The sequence below is a fragment of the Sinocyclocheilus rhinocerous genome, unplaced genomic scaffold, assembly GCF_001515625.1.
Source record: "Sinocyclocheilus rhinocerous isolate Xijiao unplaced genomic scaffold, SAMN03320098_v1.1 scaffold481, whole genome shotgun sequence".
Classification (NCBI taxonomy): Eukaryota; Metazoa; Chordata; class Actinopteri; order Cypriniformes; family Cyprinidae; genus Sinocyclocheilus; species Sinocyclocheilus rhinocerous.
The window spans coordinates 772,511-797,104 of NW_015657695.1; the positions used below are offsets into that span (position 1 = coordinate 772,511).

The 24,594-nt window shown below is 38.1% G+C and overlaps 3 protein-coding genes across 6 annotated transcripts in view; 2 read left to right on the forward strand and 1 right to left on the reverse strand.

Annotated features, from left to right (window-relative positions):
* The first annotated feature begins 265 nt into the window (after positions 1–265).
* On the forward strand, positions 266–8,123 carry LOC107721521 (conserved oligomeric Golgi complex subunit 1-like). Of its 2 annotated transcripts, none has more exons than XM_016529593.1 (14): positions 266–634; positions 1,256–1,500; positions 1,847–2,028; positions 2,177–2,344; positions 3,139–3,295; positions 3,368–3,578; positions 3,963–4,748; positions 4,914–5,060; positions 5,672–5,833; positions 5,938–6,062; positions 6,271–6,379; positions 6,565–6,674; positions 7,061–7,142; positions 7,807–8,123. In XM_016529593.1, the coding sequence occupies exons 1-14, from the start codon at positions 326–328 to the stop codon at positions 7,942–7,944; spliced, it is 2,931 nt and encodes a 976-aa protein (XP_016385079.1). In that variant the 5' UTR covers positions 266–325; the 3' UTR covers positions 7,945–8,123. The 2 variants fall into 2 exon arrangements, with proteins under 2 accessions (XP_016385079.1, XP_016385080.1); XM_016529594.1 differs by having other exon boundaries at positions 444–521.
* Positions 8,124–8,415: 292 nt separating this feature from the next.
* Positions 8,416–18,150, reverse strand: LOC107721500 (regulator of G-protein signaling 9-like). 3 transcript variants are annotated; one of them, XM_016529545.1, is made up of 17 exons: positions 17,973–18,150; positions 15,900–15,996; positions 15,281–15,331; positions 15,069–15,175; positions 14,933–14,984; positions 14,760–14,818; positions 14,369–14,445; positions 14,102–14,183; positions 13,951–14,013; positions 11,598–11,627; positions 11,441–11,502; positions 11,071–11,184; positions 10,859–10,974; positions 10,181–10,268; positions 9,931–10,069; positions 9,548–9,630; positions 8,416–9,156 (listed from the first exon to the last, which is right to left on the reverse strand). In XM_016529545.1, the coding sequence occupies exons 1-17, from the start codon at positions 18,036–18,038 to the stop codon at positions 9,000–9,002; spliced, it is 1,443 nt and encodes a 480-aa protein (XP_016385031.1). In that variant the 5' UTR covers positions 18,039–18,150; the 3' UTR covers positions 8,416–8,999. The 3 variants fall into 3 exon arrangements, with proteins under 3 accessions (XP_016385031.1, XP_016385032.1, XP_016385033.1); XM_016529546.1 differs by lacking the exon at positions 11,071–11,184; XM_016529547.1 differs by lacking the exons at positions 8,416–9,156; positions 9,548–9,630 and having other exon boundaries at positions 9,954–10,052.
* Positions 18,151–20,093: 1,943 nt separating this feature from the next.
* Positions 20,094–24,594, forward strand: part of LOC107721501 (guanine nucleotide-binding protein subunit alpha-13) — a 26,470-nt gene continuing 21,969 nt past the window's right edge. The window contains exon 1 of the mRNA XM_016529549.1: positions 20,094–20,418. Within this exon, the coding sequence (XP_016385035.1) occupies positions 20,136–20,418 (283 nt within the window). The 5' untranslated portion in view covers positions 20,094–20,135. The remainder of the gene's footprint in view (positions 20,419–24,594) is intronic.

Here is a 24,594-nt window from a genome sequence, read left to right on the forward strand (position 1 = left end):
TGCTACAAATATACCTGTGCTACTTAAGTCACAATCAACAACAACAACAAAATTAATAATAATAGTATTAAAAGGAGAAGTGAAGGGTCAGTAATCGCTAAATATAATAAGACAATAGAAAGATAATAAGAAAGAAAGAAAGAAAGAAAGAAAGAAAGAAAGATTATTGTGATGGAGGGTCCAGTACCAAACTTCCACTAAAGGGGTCGCTGTCTCACTTCATTCAATATGTGAGGAATGACCTCTGACCCGTTGTTTACGTGGAAGGAGAGCTGTTCGTGCTTCCGGGTTTTAGTTCTGCAGTTATCTGCTCAGTTTTAAAGAGATGGCTACGGCACCGGCCCAGTCTCTCCGGGTCTCAGAGATTAAAGACCCCACCGTTTTATTTGAACGGTACAGTACGGAGGAGATCCGTGCTATCGAGAGGAAAGTGCGCGGAGAGATCGAGCAGAAGAAGGAGGAACTTCGACAGATGGTCGGTGAACGTTACCGGGATTTGATCGACGCCGCTGACACGATCGGTGAGATGAGACAGTGCTCGGAGAGTGTCGTTCAGTCCATCCAGGACATGTACCGGTACTGCCACAAACTGAAGCAGGCGAAACACGCCCCTCAGTCCAGCGGCAAAGCTGAGGTAAAGCTCTTGTGCTGCTCATGTTCTGGAGTACTGCGACAAAACAGCCCGCAAAAATGAGAATAATAAAGTTTATGTATGTTTTTATTCTGACTTCACACTATTCAGTGTGGCCAGAGATTCTCGCCTGCATGAGTGCAACTTGTTTCTTTAATTTTCTTGTCAGTCAATATGGGTCCACACCGTCAGATACAAATATGTCTGTATATCATGTTTTAAACATTGGCAAATATAGCATTCACTTCATTGAAAGAATGAATCAAGACTACAGGATAAAACTGCAGCTCCATATACTGAATTGCCACCACTATCAGAAATAAAGTTTTACAGTGTTGACAAATTATCTATCTATCTATCTATCTATCTCAAATGTATTAAGTGCAGTACTTCAATTTATGTATTTGATAAATATATTTTTATTTACATATGTAGATTTTATATTATATAATACATTATACATTAATTTCTTAAAAGCCTCATCAGGTTTTGTGTATATATTGTAATCAGTGCCTCCAGTCTTTATTGGTAACCAGTTTCTATCATTATACAATAAATCCCAAAATTGTTAGATATCCATGAGATTGATATTCATGTGTTGGGAACGTGTTTTGTTCCTGGCAGGGTCAGAAACAGTCGCAGGAGAGATTCTACACAATGGCATCACAGATAAAGCTCCTTCTGGAAATCCCTGAGCGTGTGTGGAGCGCGATGGAGTCCTCTCAGTACCTGCAGGCCACACAGCTCTACCTGCTCTGCTGTCACCTTCACAGCCAGCTACACTTGGAGCGAGGAGGCCACCAGTACAGCCCCGTCCTCTCTCGCTTCCCCATCCTGGTGCGCCAGGTAGCAGCTGCTGGTCATTTCAGGTACATTATGGAATTACACCCAACAAAGAAAACCGAAAATGACAAGTCTGTCATCATTTACTCATCCTGATGTTGTTCCAAACCCATACGACTTTGGTTAGTCTTCAAAACACACATGAAGATTCATTGATATTTTTAATAAGATTAATACATTTTTAATGGACAAAAACCTGTCGGGTTTCATTAAAAATATCTTAATTTGTTTTTCAAAGATTAATCACAGTCTTACAGGTTTAGAATGACATGATGGTGAGTAAATGATGACAGAATTGTCATTATCGGCTGTACTTTCTCTTTCGGCTGTACTTTCTTTCTCTTACTAAAAGCTAGTTGTCTTTGTCTGTAGGTCTACCATCTTATTGGAGAGCAAGTCTGTGCTGCGCGGCAGGGCTGTGTCTGATCAAGCGATCGCTGAAGCGCTGGTCTCCACCATGCTGCTGGAAGACAGCTCCCCTCGCCAGGTGCTTGCTGATTTCCTGCTGGCTAGGAAAGCATCCATTCAGCAACTACTCAATCAGCCCCAGCATGGTGAATAACCTTACTAATATTTAGAACCTTTTAGCTTATGAATACTTCAAGCTTTGCACTTATTTGTTCTTAGTTTATTAGAATAAATCGTTACATTTGCATGTGGTCGTTCTTCATTCACTCAGATGTGATGCTGTCCCTCTGTTAGGTGCTGGTGTGAAAGCACAGGTTTGTTCTTTGGTGGAGCTGCTGGTCACCACTCTGTACCAGGCATATGCTGTGTTTTATGTGCCTCCGGAGGGCCAAGTGTCCGATACCGGTTTGGGATGTGGTCTGCTTTTCACTACCTTGGAGAATGTGACCTCCAACACATCTGGTGAGTTATCCATTTCTCGTTCACGTTGTGATGCTCAAACATTGGTGTAAGGCGCCACTAGGGTTGGACATTAAAGCTTGGGGCAAAAATGCCACCAAAAGGAACAAAAATGCCCCCAAATTCAAGATACACACATGTTTCTGGCCAGTGCAATAAATGCAATGGCCAATCAGAGGTCTTTAGATTAGTCACTGCTGAAAACGACGGTTTTGTTCAGTGCTCGTGCTGCTCACTGACTGAACTCTGCACTCTCACAAATTCTCTCATCATAAACGTCTGAATACAGACATGATGTAATGGATTCATTTTGCAGTGTAGACAGCTTCAGTGATTTTTCAGCATTTATAAAAATGACCCCATTCAAAGGTTTACATACACTTGATTCTTAATACTGTGTTGTTACCTGAATGATCCACAGCTGTTTTTTGTTTAGTGCTAGTTGTTCATGAGTCCCTTGTTTGTCCTGAACAGTTAAACTGCCTGCTGTTCCGGCTGCTGTTCACGAGTCCCTCAGTTGTCCTCAGTGGGAAAAGATGGATCTCAAAACCATACAGTCATTGTTGGAAAGGATACAAATACACAAAAATGCTGGAAAACCAAAGAATTTGTGGGACCTGAAGGATTTTTCTGAAGAACAGCAGGCAGTTTAACTGTTCAGGACAAACAAGGGACTCGTGAACAACTAGCACTAAACAAAAAACACAGCTGTGGCGCATTCAGGTAACAACACAGTATTAAGAATCAAGTTTGAACTAACTTACCTTAAAAAAACTGCAATTTTCTGTGAAATCCAGGGAAAGAGAAGAAAGTTCTGGACAAGGAGATGAGCACAGGAAGCTGGTTTAAATACCTTCCCCCTTCAGTGATGAACTTCCAGCCTGCTCTTCGGACATTAGCGCAGCCTATACAGAGGGATCAGCTCAGAGACACGCTGCAGCAGTGGATTGATACGTATGTCCCTCCTACAGATGTTAAGTAACATTTCTCAGTATTTGTTTTAAATGCTCATTTGTCTTTTAATAGCTGTAAGGAGGATATCCGCAGCGGAGTCAGCAGCCTTCTGGTCTATGTGAAGAGTCTGAAGGGTCTGGCTGCGATTCGGGATGCATTGTGGGAACTGCTCAGCAGCGAGTCCATCAGTCAGCACTGGAGTACTGTGTGTCAGTCCCTCCTCGAGCGACCTCTGGCCTTGTGGGATGACCTTTTGCAGCAGCTCTTCCTGCAGCGACTTCAGGTACTCGTAATCAATTTAACTAGTCTGATAAGTGTGTTAGCGCTGTTTACAACTGCTATTAACATACACTTGTGATCCCATCACATGTATTCAGGCTAGACAGATTGCCATTCACACCTGGATGTAATATGTGGTTTAAACCATCTTAAGCCTCGTTTGACCACCTGTAATTAGGGTATGGTATCTTACTAAATACATAATTCACTATGTCAGGGTGGTACTGCTTGTTAATAAAGCATTAAATATATATATTAAACAAAAAAAGTTGGAACACTGATTATTAGAATATTATTTTGATAATTCATAAATGTGTTATAGATGATCATTTTATGCATTTTTTTAGCTAATTGAATGAAAATACTTGTTTACCCTTGACCTCTCTAGGCGATCACTCAGGAGGGCACAGAAGGGATCTCCAGCAGCTCCAGACAGCTCTTGTCTTCAGCTCTGCGGGATCTGCAGGGTCAAGCCACAGCTGGGAGCTTCAGCCGCGGGGCGCAGTACGAGAGTGACGTTGCAGCTTTCCTGTGGTCCGAGTCTCAAGGTGACCTGCTCAGCGACACAGCCTGGGTGAGTGTAGCCCAGCGCAGCCCGCAGCAGAAGAGCGGCCTGTCCATGAAGACCCAGGCCCTCACCCCCTGCGTTCAGACCTTCTGCTCCTCGCTGGACTCCAAGCTCAAAGACAAATTAGATGATCTGCAGCACTACTTGCCCTCTGAAAAAAATGGCAAGGAGCTTTCAGAGTCTGTCCCAGTCACCACTAAGTCCCCTATTAACCGCTTTATGGATGCTGGAGCGGTGGAGGACACTCTTAGAGAGCACTGCTTGGCATGTGTCAGGGACATCCTTTCCAGCGTGCGTGTCGAGCTCACTAACGCCCAGGCTAAGACCAACAGCCCCAGCCAGTTCAATTCGGTGCTCTTTATGGCCAGACTATGCCAGTCAATGGGGGAATTGTGTCCCAGTCTGAAACGGTGCATTCTGGGGAAACAGAGTGGCTTGGATCCCGTGAGCAGAGGCACTCCAAGACAGGGCAAGAAGTTAGGCAAAGGCAACACAGCCAATGCAGCGGATGTCAGCCCAGCTCAGTCTAAGTGGAGCTGTCTGAAAGAGGAACTTCTGTCCTGCAGCATGGAGGCCTATGGTCTCTGGAGCTCAGCACTCACCGGGGTAAGGTGATGAACACACTGTTTGTGGAAGAGCTGGAGGTGTTAATGCATTCTGAGAACAGGAAATCACCAGTGTGGATGTTTTTATGCAGAGAACATATATTAGGGTAGCTTTTCAAAGCTTATATTCTGCAATAAAATTTAAATAAATAAAAATGCATTTCAGGCACTTGTGGGCAGCTTTGCTACGACTCTTCACACTGGAACTGCTGGATCCATTCTGAGTACCACGACAAATTGGGAAGAGCTTGAAATACAGGAAGAGACAGAGTCAGGAAACAATATAATGTCCAAAATACGCCTCCCTGTGCAGGTAACAGCTACATTAATCCTTTTATTATTATTAAAGTGAATATATTATATATCAAATATTATTAAATACATTAATGAGACCTAATGTGAGCCACTTAATTTCTTATACCTTATTGCATATTGTGTTTCTAAACTTTTTCAGAATTTTAAATATGATTATACACTTTTAAGGGACCACCGTTCCAAACCCGTAAGACCTTCGTTCATCTTCAGAACACAAATTATGATATTTCTGATGAAATCCGAGAGCTTTCTAACCCTCCCATAGACAGCAATGTAACTGACATGTTCATGTTCAAGACCCAGAAAGGTAGTTATGACATCGTTAAAATAGTCCATGTGACATCAGAGGTTCAGTTGTAATGTTATGAAACTGAGAATTTTTTTGTGCGCAAAGAAAACAAAAATAATGACTTTATTCAACAATTTCCTCTCTATATTTTTGGGTGAACTATCCCTTTAATATGTAAAATCTAATTTTGTTTTGCGGCCTCCCTAGCACCCCCTTGTGGCCACCTGTTTTGAAACCCCTTGCAAAGTGTTTTATTGAACTGAAAGGATGTTGCTTTACAAATTATAAAATAATCCTTTCATTTCTTTCTCTCTCTACAGCCATCATGGTATGTTCAGTCGTTACTCTTCCATCTGTGCCTTGAGGTCAATAGGGTCGGAGGTCACGCGTTACCAAAGGTCACTCTCCTGGACCTCTTGCGGGGTTGTCTAGACCAGGTGGTGAGTGAGTATGAAAAACTCACTCAGAAAACACAGAGCAAGGTGAGACAATCAAATGTTCTTTTTTTTTATCCATTCCTGCCTAGCCACTATAATAATGGAATAAATCTATAAAACCAAATTTCGTTTGTCTCCTGTCTCTCTAGGATGCAGCCCTTCCCATGACCCAGAACAGAGCTTTGCAGCTGCTGTTTGACCTTCGCTATCTCAGTGCCACTCTAGGGTCCCGCCTTGAAGAGGGCAGGAGTTCCCGCTCTCAGCAAGACCCAAGGTAACCTGTTCATAAGCTAGGGATGGGTCCTCAGGACTCACGAGTCCTCAGTAGGAAGTAAAAGCAATGATTGGTGAGGAAAACACAATCATAGCGTGACTTGACCTTCCAACTTCAAAACAAAGCACAACCGATTACACCAAGAATAGCTCTTTCCTAAGCAGCAGACCTCTTACACTTTTCCTTAAATTCCTGCTGTTTGTTAAAGGATCCAGCAGGTCTGCGACTCCCTGGAAAGTCACATTGATCCGTTTGACCTGGATGTTTTCACTCCACATCTGAACAGTAACCTGAACCGACTCTCACAAAGGACCTCTGTAAGCACAGACAATTTGTCTCCTACTAACCCTGTTTTAAGCATCCTGCTGTTTAATTGGCTCATTCAATTTACCTTTTCTCATGTCATTTAGGTTGGCATGGTGATTGCCGCCTTTAACAGTGTTTTACACTCTTTAACAAAACTATACAACCTAATGTTGATTGAGTCTCATGTTGTTTCTAGGTGCTTTTAGGATTGTTGACTGGCACGGAGAAGCAGTTTACCTCTAGGACCAACAACCTCAACTCTCAGGAACCATACAACATCCTTCCTTTGGCAAGCAGCCAGATCCGGTCAGTATAAAGCTCTAGCCCTTCACACTGTTTGACTCATTGTTATGTATTTATAGCTAGTTTATTGCTGTCATGCTGTGTGTTTCATTGTTGTACAAGACAATAAAAATATATTTATTTAGAGACATCATAAACTCTTAATAGCACGTTTTACTGATACTAATTTTGTTAAATTTAAAATGTAAAATAAAATTATACAAATATATCTTTTAAAATGAATATTTCTTAAATGTTAAATTTTCACTTTTTAATTTATTATATTAATTATTATTTTCACTAAATGTAGTGAATTTATCATTAATTTATATTTTAGTTCATTATATTATGTTTATGTTATATGTTTAATTTTATTTATAAATGTATATATATATTTTTTCCTCCTCAAGGTTTGGTTTGCTGCCACTGAGTATGACAAACTCCCGGAAGACTAATTTAGCCACACTTGGAGCAGATATCACTAGACCACTGGTAGGTTGCTTAAGCATTTGGTGTGTACAGTACTCGGATACCTCTGCTGGCATGTTTAAAAAAAAAAGTAAACAATTGAGCCACTGTAATAGTAAACCATTAAAACCATTATAATATTTATTAACAAAAAGAGTTCAATTGGTGTTTTATGTTCTCACGGTTTTGCAAATGAGTCACTTTCTACCAATGCTCCCAGTTTTACGTGGCCTAGCAGAAGAGCTACTGGATCTCAAGGTGATAGGTGATGTGATATTGTGTGGTGCTGTTACATTTTTTGCAGTGCATAGTTTTGGATTTTCTGCACTTTAATCACTTTGGTGATTCAGCTGATATGCTTGGTGAATGCAACACATGGTATAGCAGCACTCAAATGCAACTAATACATTATGAATATTGAGCAACATGAGGATCAAGGCTGTTGAGCAGTTTTAGTATCATCAATCACAACAGTTCATCTTGAGCTTAATACTTCTGTATTATAAGCAAACAAGCATCATGTACTTACAGATTTCTCCACTGGTCCCTTAAAACTGCTAAACCGTTTGCTTGTGGTGACACTATTTGACTCTTGCTGTGTGGAGAAACTATTTAAAGTTACATTATGAAATGCAAATCAGTTTTTAAGGCAATTTACATGAGTTTTTTTTTCTTTTCTCTATTTTAGGTGGCTCCCTCCTCTGCTTCTGCTCCACATGACAGTTTCCGCCCAGGAAATCTCTTCAGGCAGTTAGCCAATCAAGAAGAGGAATCCACAGCCCCTTCTCTCTTTAAATTAGGCTGGCTTTCTGGCATGGCCAAATAAACTTTTATTAAAAAGTTGCTATTTTTTTAACCGCACACAACACTATGTAAAATAATATTTAAAATACGTTTTGAAATGTTACAACTGTGTCCTGTATTGCCTATTCTCACTAAATCACATGATATAAAGTGAAATTGCAATGCAAAGCATATTAATAAAAGGGAAAAATTCAATGAAAAGTACACCTTTGTATTTATCAAGCACATTAGCTATTATTTTGTGGCATTTTAATTATTTTATTCTAATTAAAATTGTAATTGAGTGAATCAGAAACACAATTTAGCTCTTTATTTTTCTTTGGAAATTACATTTTGGTGTAAATGTATATTTTATCATGCTATCCTCCTTAGTTACCCTAATTAAGAGTTTGATTGTGTATATTCCATTTAATTTTTTTGTATCTGAGAAATAATTAAAGGGGCTATTTTTTTTACTATTTAAGTAAAGATTAGAAATTTGAATACAATGACTTTTTGAGTGTAGATTTGTAATTTAAACTGATTTTCTGATCAAAGAAGCTTCTTCAACACTGCAGGCAGTATTACAAACATACAGCACTGAACCAATAAACATGCTGTCTTTATTGTTTTACAGAAGATATACAAGTATTCACCATGACTATAGCACGCATACAAAACAGCTTGACACTATAATGGGGAAACTGCTATACAGGTAAACAGAGATTGAAAGAAACTCGAGCTTTGTATTGGATGAACAGAATCATTGCATGGAAACAAGTGTGATCTGAAAAAACAGTATTTAGCAAACTACAAAAATACATCCTTTGGATGTAGCAATACAAATTATAGGAACTAGCTGTTCGGGAGTCATTTGTACATAGTTGAACTGTTATTTATATATATTTGGTATCAATTATGTGTACAGCAAATTTCATGGAAGAATTAAACTTAGAGTCTCTAAGTTTAGCTCTATGATATGAGACCTTGTATTGGATCTGTACATGTAGAGCACCCAAGCGTCTTGTATGGGGTCTCTTTTTATTAGTCAGATTGTTAGGTAAAGCATTTCCAGCATGTATTTCTGTCTCCAACTTTCTATTTGCGATCTAGTTTGCTGGCCATCAGTTTCTTAATGTCTACGGGTCCAGCTGCGGCTGCTGCTTTTGCTTTCTCTTCCTGCTCCTTCTGCCAGGTGATGATGGGGTTGATGCTCGGCCTGCGGTTCCTCATGTTTTGCTGCAACTGGGCCTCACTGAGGGGGGAGAACAAGCCTTTTTATAGCAAAATACCGTTGGTTTGGTGACACGCGTTTTATATTTCTGAAATTACTTGTGTAGAAATTGCAATAAAGACACTCGGTAGCAATATTATCAAAATGTACAAGTACACTGACAAAGCTTTGGTGAATAAACAATTTTCATTTAAAAACTACTAGTAAATTTCAAAAGCAATTATGGCTAGTAACACTGCATTAAACAAGAAATGTTAGAAGTAGAAAAATGAAAATAGTATGTTCTTGTAAGACATACTCTAATATACATACTCCAATCTTTGTTTTATTTACAATTGGAATTTTTTTTTTACATTGTACAAGAGAGGATGAATTATTGGTCAACATGCATATACAAAAAAAATAAACTTACGAGAAATCGTGTGGTGCAGGTGAAATGGCTTTTTTCTGTATTTCCTTGTAAACTGGTGACTTCAGGTAGCGATAGAAGGTATCCTAAATAAGAAATACAGAGTTCTGGCATGAAACTCTAGATGGCGCAGTCCGATAGGTCTAACTCAATCTGACCTAACGACATCATTATCACATGGCACAGCTGATTGGTTCTCTCCTGTATCTGTAGCCAATGAGCTCACTGCTCAACATGCAAATATATGACTAGTGATAGCCGTAGCAGTTGCAGCTTGCTTCAGAAACACTCCAACTTCCCCAGCTCCACCTGTATAGATCTGCTACGAGACGCATACAGATTGCAGGTGATCAGACACAACAACAGAGGCGGAGATACGATCATACCTTTTTCATCAGCATGAAGATGTGGGTCTGGGCCGCGTCCAGTACGTATCGGTGAGGATGTTCCAGTCCCTTTACTGTTAGACCCATTGTCCTGCCATCAATGTTGATCCATCGTGGTGCTCCTGGGGCCAAAAAGGTTCTACAAAAAATAAAATAAATTAAATCAATAAAAATTAGATACTGAGAAATGGAGGCCTGACATGCAAAATACATGTAAAACTATTATGTGCACAAATAACTTGCATCTCACTTGAAAATGTGTTCTACTTTCTCTGACATAGAAGCTGCTGTGCCCCATTTCAACTCCTCAGCGGCTTCCCAGAAAGCTAGATTCTCACCTGCAGTGAAGAAAATGCTCTAAAAATTAAAATTCTGTTATTTACTCACCCTCATTTTGTTTCACAACCATATGACTTATAATAAGACAAATATAATGAAAGTAAATAAGTCAATCTCCAATCAGTGTTGTTATAGTTAGCTAAAACTACAACTATTAAAAGTCATTTCATTAATTGACATAAAGCTGAAAATAAAAATATATAATTATTGCTTCAATTTAAAACAATATGACTAAACCAAATTAAAATTAAAACCAAAATATAAAATTGATTCAAATTACTTTCTAATAAGACTCTTAATAAGAGTAAATAAATAATATTAAAATAACACTGGCTCCAATATTATAAAAAGCACCATTAAAGTATAATTAAAGGACTAGTACCTATCAAAGTAGTACACAAAGGAGTCTGAACTTTAAACTTAATCAGCTGATCCGGTTCAGAAAAGTGATCCAATAAAAAAGAAAAACATGAAAATGAAAAGTTTTCAGGTTGAGTAAATGATGACAGATTTTTGTTTTTTTTGTGTGAGCAGTAGTTTCTCACTTTATACCACAAACGGTCAAAGCATTAATGAAACATTCACAAACCACTGAATTCTTTCTTTAGGAAAATCTTGAAGTCTGCACGGCCCCGTGGATCATTAAGCAACTCATAGAAGCTAAAGGACCAGCGCTCCACTCTCATCTTCGTGGGAATTTCAACACTGTAAAAAAAAATTATTTAATACACCATAAGTGATTTAAAATCTCATTAATATTAACTAACTAATTTAAATGTAGAAATCTCTCAGGGAATTTACTCTGGCTTGTTCAACTCCCAGTAAGAGTCATCATCAGTTTGCCAGGGATTGCTGGGGAGGCAGGGAACGAGGAATGGGTCGTGGTTCTTAAATGTCGTCATATATTTGACCAGGCTGAATGCAAGAAATAGAGATTTAGAAAAAAAGCCCATGAAGCACATATACACCGGGAAAAAATTCGTATGTTTTACAAGAAAATATTATTACAGTTTTTCTAACATCTAATTCAGTGTGTTACTTGCCATGTTACTTGTGACTGTTTGTGAAATTTACTAGTAATTTCTAAGTGAAAATTTTTCTACACTCATGTTTTTCAGCGCAGAAGCCATCCAAAATCATTAACTCCCAACTGTGGCTAATTTTGACTTACGCTCCAAGAGATACTGAAGACTTGACCCTTGACCTCATGATGGCCTGTTGTGTGTAGATGTTCTAAAATGTACAATTAGAACCAACTAATCAATATCAATAAATGAAAAAACAACAACCAGTTCTCTATATTTTTGTAAAGAAGCAATGTCACTTACAATTCTTCTGTAGTAATCATAGGTTTTTTTCTGAAAAAAGGGAGAAACAGCATCCTGTTACATTACAAGAAAAATGCTTCTGATACAACACCACAAGACCCACTCGCTACATGCTATCCTGCCAAATACAGGAGATATCTGAGTGTGATATCTACATATACTACCACACACAAACTAGCACAAGGAACAACATAAAGCTCTTAATATAACATAGGAACACTCATTTTAATTGCCAATGGTCTGAAATAATGCTCAGGGTACAGAAGCAGGGAAGTACTGTGGCACACTATATATAAACACTTGCTTATAAAGTGTTTGAATGATATTCAAGGCTGAAACTGATCGTTTGTGCTCTCTCTCATGTGTGTGTGTGTGTGTGTGTGTGTAGGAATCATCTTGATAACTGAAGACATATTAGAAGTAAAAATCTGTGTGGAAAGAAAAGAGAAAAAAAAGAGACAGTCACACCAATAGAGTCACAGTCTAAAAAAAGTCAAAGCAGTCCAAGTTATATACACAGAATATCAGGTTACATCGTATTATTATGACAAATCACAACAGATCCACTACTGTTCAAACGTCTGGGGTCGATAAGATTTAAAAAAAAAAAAAAAGTTTTAATTGCTCACCACCAATGCTGCATATATTTGATCAAAAATACAGTAATTAGGGGCCAAGCACTGAATTTTCAGCAGTCACATGATCCTAATCATTCGAATATGCTGATTTGGTGCCCCAAAAAACATTTCTTATTATCATCAATATCGAAAACAGTTGTGCAACAACTTGATGAATAGAGAGTTCAAAAGAAAAGTATCTATTTAAAAATAGAACATGTTTGTAGCATTATACATGTGTTTACTATACCTTTTTTTTTTCCCACAAAGTATTAACTTTAAATATTAAAATATTATAAAAATCTTACTGACCCCAAACTTCTGACTGGTAGTGTAACTTAGAGTATTCTGACTTTTAAATATTAAAAGTGTATTTAAATATTAAAGGGATAATTCATTTTTAAATATTAAATATGCATTTAAATATTAAAGGGATAATTCACCCAAATTAAAAAAACAATTGTCCATCATTTACTCGTCCTCATGTTGACTTTCTTTTACTCATCCTTATAGACTAATTATTTAGAAAAATGTCTGAGCATTTTTGGACCCCACCGGCTTTCATTACATGGACAAAAACAGTTAATTCATTCATTCTCCAAATTATATTTTGTGATCCACAGAAGAAAGAAAGTAAGTCATTCAGGTTTTTAACAACATGAGGGTGAGTAAATGATGACAGAATTTTCATTTTTGGGTGAACTATCATGCGTCAAAGAGTGATATAATATCACATCAACATAATCTACTCACATTCAGACAGACCCTTTGTTGGGTGTTTTAATGTTTAAAGAACTCAAAATCATTTTCAAATGTACAAGTTATCATCAGCAGCAGCAGCAAAAGCAATGATAAGCTGCCCTGGTCTATTTCTAAAAGGCTCTATGAGGGAAAAAAGCGTGGGTGTGTTGGACGGGAACTCCTCGGAGGATCAGCAGGTCAAGAATCCTCTTATATCACAAAGCAGATTGTGGGAGAATCTACATGGCCATCCCAGGACTGAGCAAACTGGGTTTAAAGAACTCAAAATAATTTTCAAATGTACAAGTTATCATCGGCAGCAGCAGCAAAAGCAATGATAAGCTGCCCTGGTCTATTTCTAAAAGGCTCTATGAGGGAAAAAAGCGTGGGTGTGTTGGACGGGAACTCCTCGGAGGATCAGCAGGTCAAGAATCCTCTTATATCACAAAGCAGATTGTGGGAGAATCTACATGGCCATCCCAGGACTGAGACAGACACACTGCTAATCAGCTCTAGTTAGAGCATTCAGCAGTATTGCCTGTAAAGCCCCAAGTCCCTCCCATAGTAACATGTGACAGCATTTAAAGGGATAGATCACCTAAAAATGAAAATTATGTCGTAATTTACTCGCCCTCATGTTGTTTCAAACCTGTATGGCTTTTTTTCTTCTGTGAAACACAAAAGTAGATGATTTGAAATAGGTTTCAGTGGATTGTCAATGGTGTTTGGTTCCCATCTTTGCTTAAAATAACTTCTTTTGTGTTCCACAGAAGAAATAATGCCACACAGACTTGGAACAACATAAATGATGACATAATCTTCATTTTTGGGTGAACTATCCCTTTAACTCCATAATAGCTTTAGTGATTGTTAACACTGACGCTTTAAAATAGAATCAGCAAGTGACATCAATCTTGAGTGATACTCCAGAAGAGTGAGTGTGGTGACTTTAGCTTAATAGATATTAAGGGGTCACATGTACACTTACCAGTTACCTCCTCCGCATTAGGGTCAATGTGACGATCCAGGCCGTAATCCATAGCGCTGTGAGTTTGTGGCTGGAGACAGTTTAGAAAAAAGAAAATGCATCCTCCTTATAGTGTCTTCAAAGCAACTGTAAACTAGCAGCTTCTGCCAACCACTTACTGGAGGCCTGTGGACAATCCAGTAGGCTCTTTCCTTACAGTCAAACACAACCCTGTCTGCCTTCTGGCGCGCCTTCCCGGCACTTGAAAGACAGAACACAATTCCATAAAGTAAGTACCAATAACAATAAGTACTGAAGATGAAGAATTACAGAAAAGGAAGAAAAAGGACAAACCGCATGACACAAATATAGCTGACAGAGACTGAAAAGACCGAAATAGTAACCATGTATGTTTGTAAAGAAAGCAGGAGAGTAGAGAAACTCACTGGTACTGCTCTTTAGCTTGCATCACAATAAAATCCCATTTGTGGTTCATCCATTTGTGAAGTTTGTTGTATTCCTCCTGTTAAAATCAGTGTTACAGTATAATGATATTAAAGTCGGCATGAGATTGAAATTCACACTATCCATTATCTAAATGCATCTTATTTATCGTATTGTGAACGATTTTTAATTCAATTTGAGCCTGTCATTTTTTATCAAAATGCCATAATGCGATCTTCTGGTAAAACAATCTAGTGACTTCTCTCTAGTGACGTATGCTAGACATCTCCATCATTTCATCTGCTTAAATCCTGCCACTTTCTTACAGTCAAGCTGATTCTAAATAAGTCAAATGATTCTAAATAATAACTAAATGAGTATTCAAATGAATACCTGCTCATAAGCATCAAGCACTCCCTTTTTTCGAATGTTTCTCTTTGCCAGATAGATTGCTTTAGTGACAGAGAAAACACCTTTATTAGGGGATGGTGACAAAAACATGGGTAAATGCAAGGCCTCTGGCAAGCAACTTCTCAGATTTTGTTAATATTCAAAAGATTACAAACCATAATCAGTGTCCTCAGCCTTCCATTTCTGCACAGGCCAGAAATAGGGGGTCTAGACAGAAGGGAAAAGTCACCTGTTTACTGTGCACCTCTATTAAAACATTTTTAAAGATACAAGGTCTCCTGACACATTTACCTGAAAGCGGTACAAACTGCCATCTGGTCTGAGGACAAGCTTTTTGTGGTCCTGCAGAGGGTAGATGTACCCGAATGCCACTAACATTGTGCCAAATGCTTGAGCCTCTGTCAAAAGGCATTCAAGGACATTATTGTAATATATTCAAACATATTTAAAGGATATTTTTTCCAGACCATTATTTATTCAAAACGATATTTTTTCACAATTACCATCATTGTCCATGTTCATATTTTTGGTGATCCATGCAACAATATCCTGACCTGTCAGACACACAGACAATGTCATGACAACTGCAAAAACAGCAAATAAAGAAAAATGTGTGCTGAGCAATTGAAAATTACCATGATATGCCGTTTAAAAATAAAATAAAATAACCAAAAAAATAACAAAATAAATAAAAATGAATAAAAAATTTAATGATTAAAATAATGATTAAGGGTCTCAGTGTATGTACAAATATTCAATTGTAGTGAAATACTGTAGAAGATTGTTATATCAGTTTTCAAGCTGTTTTGAACACGTGTGCTTTACAAATCTCAAGCCCATTAGTACAAGAACCAGTTAAATGTAAGACTAAGTTAAAGTTCCTGGCTCACTAGATTTGTCGACAACCCTTGCAGAGATTAAAGTGCAACTTTGGAACCTAAAGTAGTAAAGATCTCATCCAATTGAAGGCTGCTGTATATAGCCAGCGTCGTCAGATTATGATCTGGCAGCACAACGCTTCTGTCTGTATATAGACCAAAAGGGAACGTACAGTATACAATACATGGTGATCTGTGAACAGTGTTAGGATTCCGTAAGATCCTCACTAAATTACGAACTCACCAGTGATGGCATGGGGAATGGTTGTAACGTTGAGCTTCTGATTTGCTCCCTTCACTCCAGTGGATGGGTCCTGCATCTGAACCACTGTGGCCTCCACCTGAGAAATTCAGGAAATTAGTTTAAGATATAAAATATTTAAAAAATAATATATAAAATCAGGTGCTAAAGGATAAAATGCAATGCTCTGGAAAGGGCAGTATCAGTCCCTACAACTATAGATTTTCAATGTAAGAACAGGGTTCCCCATTCAGCTATATTTAGCATAAAATTTTTTTATTTTTTTTATTATATATATATATATATATATATATATAGGGAGAGAAATGCTGACTATGACCCCAAGAACACCATCCCTACAGTCAAGCACAGAGGCTTTGGGGATGTTTTTCTGCTAAGGGTGCAGGACAACTTTACCACATTAAGGGACAAATGGACGGGGCCATGTACTGTAAAATCTTGGACGGAGACCTCCTTCCCTCAGCCAGAACACTGAAGATGGGTCATGGATGGGTCTTCCCTTAAGAAACCATATAATTTAGTGCCACAGCCATATCACCCTGCAGCCCAAGATTGGTTGGCCACTGAAGCTAAGCAGGGTTGAGCCTGGTCAGTACCTGGATGGGAGACCTCCTGGGAAAACTAGGTTGCTGTTGGAAGAGGTGTTAGTGAGGCCAGCAAGGGGTGCTCACCCTGTGGTCTGCGTGGGTCCTAACACCCCAGTGTAGTGATGGGGATACTATTCTGTCAAAAAGCACCGTCATTCGGATGAGACGTTAAACCGAGGTCCTGACTGTTTGTGGTCATTAAAAATCCCATAGCACTTCTCGTAAAGAGTAAGGGTGTAACCCCAGTGTCCTGGCCAAATTGCCGCCACTGGCCCTTATCAATCATGGCGTCCTAATAATCTCCATCCACTTGATTGGCTCTATGACTCTCTCTCCTCTCCACCTGTAGCTGGTGTGTGGTGAGCGCACTGGCGCGTGCCATGTCAGGGGTATCAAAGAGATGGCCACAGAATGGCCTGAGCAAAAAGTGACAATACATTAAACAATTAAATTAAAACATTGGTTTTCTTTTTCACAGCCGTCATATATTTGAATAATTACACCAATTAATTTTTCTAGTTTTTGCCATTAATTATCTGTGTAAAGTTTCTGTATGCTGTAGGTTAGCTATATAAACTCTATAAAATAAGAATACATTTCACAGTGCCTATTTAAAAAAATGTTAATCAATATTTTACTCTTTATCAATCAGGAAGGCAACTAGGCAAGTTTTATTTTTAGTGAATGCCCATTTGATAATACATTTGTCCAAATGACATCTCAAGTACCCCCCTTTAATATTGCTTTTGATTAATATAAAGTTTCATATGTATATGGATTACTCCAGTATTGGTTATTAAAGCAGCATAGCTGATTTTTCACTAGGGATGTACATTGGCTCTGCATGGCTACACCAAGGTTTAACAAATAAACTGCATATTTGTAACAGGTACCAATTAGTTCAGACCTAAAATGAGTTTGACACTTGTGTACTATGGCAACATGCATGCCCTTTGAACTTAGAGTAAGACATGAAAGTCTTAAGGCAAGCTGTCAGATGTGGCATAAGGCCAGGCTAAATGGCTTTGAATCAGAAAGCTCTTTTAGAGCGAATCTTTTCAATGACTCCAAGATCTCTCCAAGAAGCCAAGAATAAACAGAAACTCCAGAAACAAGAACAAAACAATATAAAATAAAATAGAAATACAGTTAAAGATTTGGATATTCTATACGGAAAGGCTGAGATACAATGATTTTAGTTTCCATTAAATCATTACATAGTTAGAATCACATATTACAGCATTAAGGATTTTTTAAAAATAAAATGAATACTAATTAATATATATAACTTTAAAAAGAATATGTTGGAAAGTCACTTCAATTTATAAAACACTACACTAGACATAGCGTATAGATTGTTTACAACAGAATGAACATAGAAACAAATAGCTATTTATAAAGTGTATACGATCCTTAAAAGGGAGTTAATTGTTCAATAGTAATTACTTTGCCTTAAGAATGGACTTACCTTTTTAAGGCAGGACATCCGTGGCCGATAACGTTGTCCATGGTCTCGGTCCGATCTTACAGTCATTTTGTAGTCCGTAAAAAAAATAATTTTAAGGGCAGAAAACAAATCTTGTTGTCACCAGCCTTAATGAGAATATAATTGTATATATTCCCTGCTGCACACCACGCACACACACACACACGCACCGGGTAAGACAGCGAGCAGCAAACATGAGAAAGAGACAGCGGACCAATCACAGCGCAGCTCTGTTATCCGTCACTGCTCTCACACACCGACAGGCGGCGACAGACAGCGAGACCGACACTGTCTCTCGCCACTGCTTCCCATGGGGAACTGTAGGAGTACTTCATTTCATTTTATCTGCGATGTTTTTCCATCACCAGAAATGGCCGTTTCAGTTACAGCCTGATTAAAGGCCTATAAGAAGTTCCTCAGCTGGGCTAGATTGATTCAGATGGGCTGAATGTAATCTTTCAGAAACATTAAGCAGATGCATTGCACAGGTGCATTCCAGTTTGGGATGTCAACATGGCGATCCCCATGAACATGTAACCTGCTCCAAGTAGAATAGCTAATTTTAGAAGACTGATACATCTAGTTATCATCTCATGTGATTGTAAATCATTTTATGATATTTCTCAAAAATGCTTCTGAATCATGTTTGATACATGAATTTCTAAGGCCTGTAAATTACCAAAATGATCAACACTTTGCTGAAAACCTGTTGCACACAATCGTCTACATGCAATCTGCCCTCTGATTGATAGTTCATACTTTTTTTTTAGCAAATAAAAGGTCTTATAGTAGAATTCAAAATGCTCCACCTTCAGGTCATGTTCTTTTTGCTATAAAATATAATGACTTTGATAAAGTAATAATACACATATCTTTTATATTGGTATTGATATTTCAAGATGAACATTTACTGGATCAAAGCCTTTTTAAAATAAAAAATCATGTTAAAATGTATAAAATATTAGGTTACATTAGACTTTTGAGGAACATTTATTTGTACATGTCTTAATCATCTTTGTACTGCATTGCATTATGTTACAAAATACAGAGCTCTGATCATAAAACTAAGCATTTAAATATCAACTTACAAAAATAACTTACATATCATATTATTATATACACAGTGACAAATGATATATGCATGTTTTACTAAGTAGCCTGCTATAGACATACTGTTATATAACTTAATTAAAACTTAAAAATATATATCTTAATTTTTGGCCATTACAACAGCTGCACCAAACTGTATATTTCTGCTCACTTTGGACCTTTAATTAAAATGTGTGGTTTTTATTCCTCAAATGTGAGCTTCATATTCTCAGTATATCATATTATGTGATAAAGCCTGATCAAATAGGATACAAAATAGTGGTCAACCGATATATTGCCAAGGCAGATATATTGGCCGATATTTGACATTTTTCAAATATCGGCAGTGGCCGATAAGTTTTTCTGTTTGGCCGATGTGTTCGGAATAAAAAATTATTCCCAATGCACACAAATTTCCCAGATTACTGAGAGCCCTGTTGGTTACAGAGTTTACTTCCTTTTTATTTATATATATATATTTAATATCAATATTTGTTATTTATTTTTTATTTCTTTATTTGTGAAAAAATACAATCAAGTAGTTGTCATTTAAAGTATGTTTATTTTACACATTTATCATTTTCAAATTATTTCAAATTTCTTAAATATTAATTAGAATAAATAAAATTATATATATTTCGGCTTTATATCGGCCATCGGCCACCCTGCTCTCTAAGATATCGACATCGGCTGTCAAAAAACCAATATAGGTCGACCACTACAAAAACTTTAAACACATGCAAACTTTTTTTTAAAACATTTTGTTTAAAGGTCCAATAAACTGTTCCATAAAAAGTAGATTTTTCTGACTGTGCAGGGTCAAAAATCTTTGTGCAAAAGTTTTAATTTAGAACTAAAAAATATACTGAGTGCACCTTTAAGTAGCCGACACCTCGTGTGGCTGAACATTTGCCCCGTACATTTCGTAGTTCGAACCCACCCCAAACTTTCAGAGCACTGCGCTCCACTGTTATGGTAACGGCGCCCCGCCCGCTTCTAGCACTGCGGCGCGCGCAGTTTCACTCCCTACTGTAGTATCGATGAAGTTGCACAAAGATGGCGGATTTCCTGCCGTCCCGGTCCTTTCTATCCGTTTGTTTTCCAAACTGTCTTCTCAACAGCAGCGAGGCGGAACAACTGAGGAAATCTAAAGAAATAGACCGAGGTCTTTTGAAAGACAAAACCTATGTGAAACGGTTAGTGAAGATACTTCTGCTTGGCGCCGGAGAAAGCGGCAAGTCCACTTTCCTCAAGCAGATGCGCATCATACACGGCCAGGACTTCGACCAGCGGGCCAAAGAAGAGTTCAGAGCCACCATTTACAGTAATGTTATGAAAGGTACGAGGCGCGTTTCTCATCCACACACCTATACAAAGTGCCATGTGGGCTCTAAATTTGACTTTTAACGGTCTCGGGGGGGATGAGAGGCTAGCGAAATGAGGTTTAGCTAGCGTTAGCTGAAGTTGCGCTGTAACCTGCCCAGGAGAAACGCCCATGTTATTCTCTCAACTTTTCAGCGTCGCGGTCGTGAACAAAGACCTCCGCGAAAGACTTGATTTCTGTCTAAATGGATACCTAGTTTGTCGCCTCATTAAAAGTGTGATTCCCCTCGCTCTCGTGATTTCAAAGGTCTGGAAAGACGAGACTCGAGTTTGAATTTCATCAGAAATGAACGTTAGCGCTCAAGTTTTTAACGGCTTCGTAAAGAGCTCGACTCACCAGATTAATGTAAACTCAAACTACTTTAAAAGTTGCACAAATGTTATTTTCTGAAATTGTGTACTCATAATGACCCTAATTTTGGCTTTTTACCAGAATCTCGGGGCTGTTTAAAGAGCTGCTAAATCTCTAACCAAGAGACTGGTGTCAACCGAGGGCACACCACTCACTAAACTCATATTCAAAGCCTACAGACCCTTATTTATTGGCTTCATTGTGGCATTTTAAATGAAAGGGTGATTTTCAAATATATATATATATATATATTAGTAGTGTGCTGATTTAAATCTAGCGCTTCGTGTTTGTGTCGCAAGTTCAGAGACGCAGGTAGCGATGATTCTCTCCGGCCAATCCGTGATCAGCAGAGTTTATACGTCACGTTTTGGTAACGGTACGGTACGCTTGGAACCCCAACCGAGGTGGTACTAAAAAAGTACCAGGTACTGTACCCAGTGGAAAACCCCCCAAAAGTGAACCGTACCGAGCCGTACCGTGCCGTACCATGCAGTGGAAAAGCGCCATTGGAACCCCAACCGAGGTGGTACTAAAAAAGTACCAGGTACTGTACCCAGTGGAAAACCCCCCAAAAGTGAACCGTACCGAGCCGTACCGTGCCGTACCATGCAGTGGAAAAGCGCCATTAGACTACTAGCACATGATGAGAACATGGGTTTACAGTGGCACTAACCACTCACTAACACCTGTTATGGAAACAAACCAGCTTTACTGTTTCTGCCAGAGTTTTCAGACAATTTGGAAAGAGCTAAAGTTGACAGACAATCCTCACTTTTGTCATATGTGAGTTAAGAGTTTAAGGCAAGTGTGTCTTTTATTCTTTTAGGAGTTCATGTCAGGTTTCCATCATCTGGCTTTTTGTCTTTCAAAAGGGGATGTGATAAATGATCAGTACCCACCTTATTTAATAGGGGGCTCCCCATTTAGGCTGCCTCAGCTGGGGATTTCCAGTGCCTATATTGCTATGAAAAGATTTGAGATTTCCTGTATGAGATTAATATGTCACAACGGTCATCATTTACGAAGGCACCACAATGACAAATGGTTCAGCTGTGATCTCATGGAGACTCATCTGTAGCATCGCTAACATCATGTCGTTCCCTAGCTCAACTTAAATAGGAAGCATTTAGTCAAATGGCTGCTTGGATCTAATCCTAAAGCCTTCCAGGAAACACACGGAAATTTCTCCTTATAATGCCTGGAGACAGAGAAAAAGCACTTTAACAATCAGTAGCATTTCGAATGCTTTCTCATGTTTCACTCCAGCTTCTGCTCATGTACCTGTGAAGATGTTGTGTTTGAAGCAGAATGGTTTCTCACTGTTTGACAGGTTGGTTTGGTCAAAAGTTTGGGGTTTGTGAGATTTTCTTTCAGTGTTTTTGAAAGAAGTCTATTATGCTCGCCCAGGCTGCAATTAGCCTATTTGATAAAAAAAAAAAAGTACAGCAAAAACAAAACTTCATTTTTTAATTTACATATTTGAATGCAATTTATTGCTGTGATGCAAAGCTGAATTTTCAGCAGCCGTTACTCCAGTCTTCAGTGTCACATGATCCTTCAGAAATCATTTTAATTTGCTGATTTGGTGCTCAGGAAGCATTTCTTCTCTATCAATTTTGAGCAATTAAATGCATGCTTGCTGAATAAAAGCATTAATTTCTTTTTTGAAAAATCTTACAGACTCCAAACTTTAGAATGGTAGTCCAAAATAATTGATTTAAAGCTTTTACCCAGGCTTGTACAGATGATTCTCTTTGGTATAGAAATGTTTGAGGGCAGATGTGAACTACTTATAATGCACTTTGATAGAGCCTGAAGTAGGGCTGTGCAAAAAAATCAAATGCGATTTTCATGAGCATCTCGTCAGTAAAGCCGCTCCTGTTGATCTCCAGCACGTGCATTCAGATGGAGCGGCATTTACTACACAGAGCCGTAGTTCACTGACAAGCTACACAAAATCGGCAATGAATCGCCTTGAAGTAGACAAGAGGTACTTATAAAGACGTTTTATGAAAGGTTGTCATTGTCACCATTATAATTTCCCTAATTAAGTACCTATTGATAGCCAGGTTCATTTAAAGGGGTCATATGATGTTGCTAAAAAGAACATTATTTTGTGTATTTGGTGTTCAAAAAACACATTATTTTCCACATACTGAACAGTATTGTTTCTCCTCTATGCCCCGCCTTTCTGAAACGCGTCGATTTTTACAAAGCTCATCGGTCTGAAGAATATCTCTTTGGATTTGAGACTTTAGTCTTTGCAACTTTACAGATCTTCTTTATGCACCAAGAGCTTGTAACACTTCAAAGAGAAAGGAAAAATTGAAATCGCATCATATGACCCCTTTAATGTACTACACATTTTTAAATGATTTCACTTGAGGACAGAATAATGGTCCTGAGCATCCGCGTTGTATAACTAGACTGAAACACCAGCTGTGTGTCAGTGTAGTTTATCTTATGAGTTTGTTGGAAGGTATGGATAAAATCCTGCCTTCTGTGGTTTCTCTTCCAAGCTGTAGCTCGTTGTTTATCTTTTCTAACTCAGGCATGATTCTGTTTATAATCCTAAATAGTTTAGCCAGCATGCATTTGTTGCGCCCTGCTGTTGTTTATAGAATTTGATGTGAAATTATGTCTTGCTGATGTCAGATCTCATCTCCCAAACATCCCATTAACATCTGCAGTTATGGTAAAGATTTAAAGATGTGGTTTGTTAGACGTAGTCAGTTTTAAGGTGAAAGTGCATGAACATGTAAATAATGAGGACACCCTCAGAGCCGCAGGCACTTGGACACACCACTTCACAACAGATGTGGGATGTGTCAAAGGGGTTGTGCTTTTGAGCACCTCTGCACTTTCAGTTTCCTGCACAATGGAGTCTGTCACTGTAGCCCTGCAAGTGTTTCTGTCTTTTATTTTATATGGTTAGTTGACATGAATTGACATGTCCTGTGTTGTTACAATACTATATTTTGTATAAAATTACTTGTGCGCCCTTTTTGCTCCCAAAAGGCTAAGTGTGAATTGTTTATTTAAAAAAAATAAATGTCACACTGTAAAACCATTTAAAATAAAAGAATAAAGGCAAAAAAAAAAAGATTAACTGGTGAAAAACTTTGTAGAAGTTGTAGAGACCAGTTACAGGACCCTAAGACACTTTTTCACATGTGAGCTTAAAATCTTGATATGATTTAAATATGCACATCAGCTACCCATAGTGTTGTCACGTAGGGCTGGGCAAAAAATTGAATGCGATTTTCATGCGAATCTCGTCAGTAAAGCCGCTTCTGGTGATTAGTAGTAAATCTCCAGCACATTCGATTTTTTGCACAGCCCTATTGTCACGGTACCAAAATTTCAGTATTCAGTACCAATATCAGTGAAAATCCACGATTCTCTGTACCAATTTAGGCACCAAATCAAAACACAAAAACATGCTAATTAAAAAATTTGACTATACTTTCATTTAATCCAAACTGTGTACATAATTAATTTTAAAGGGAATAACAGCCAAGAATAACAGCTAAGTTAGCTATAAAAAAAAAAAGCCCAGACCTGCTTTTCTGACTATGACACAAACAATGTTAACCATTTGTACATTCTCTAACACGCATATTTTAGATTCACAATTGTTCATTTCAATCCGATATTCAAATTAAAATATTGAATAATATTCATAACATAAGCGTTGTTTCCCACAGACCTGCACTCTATTTGTGGCAGCATATTTATGCAAATTCATTCTCTGCCAGCAGGAGGCACTTGTAGAGCGGG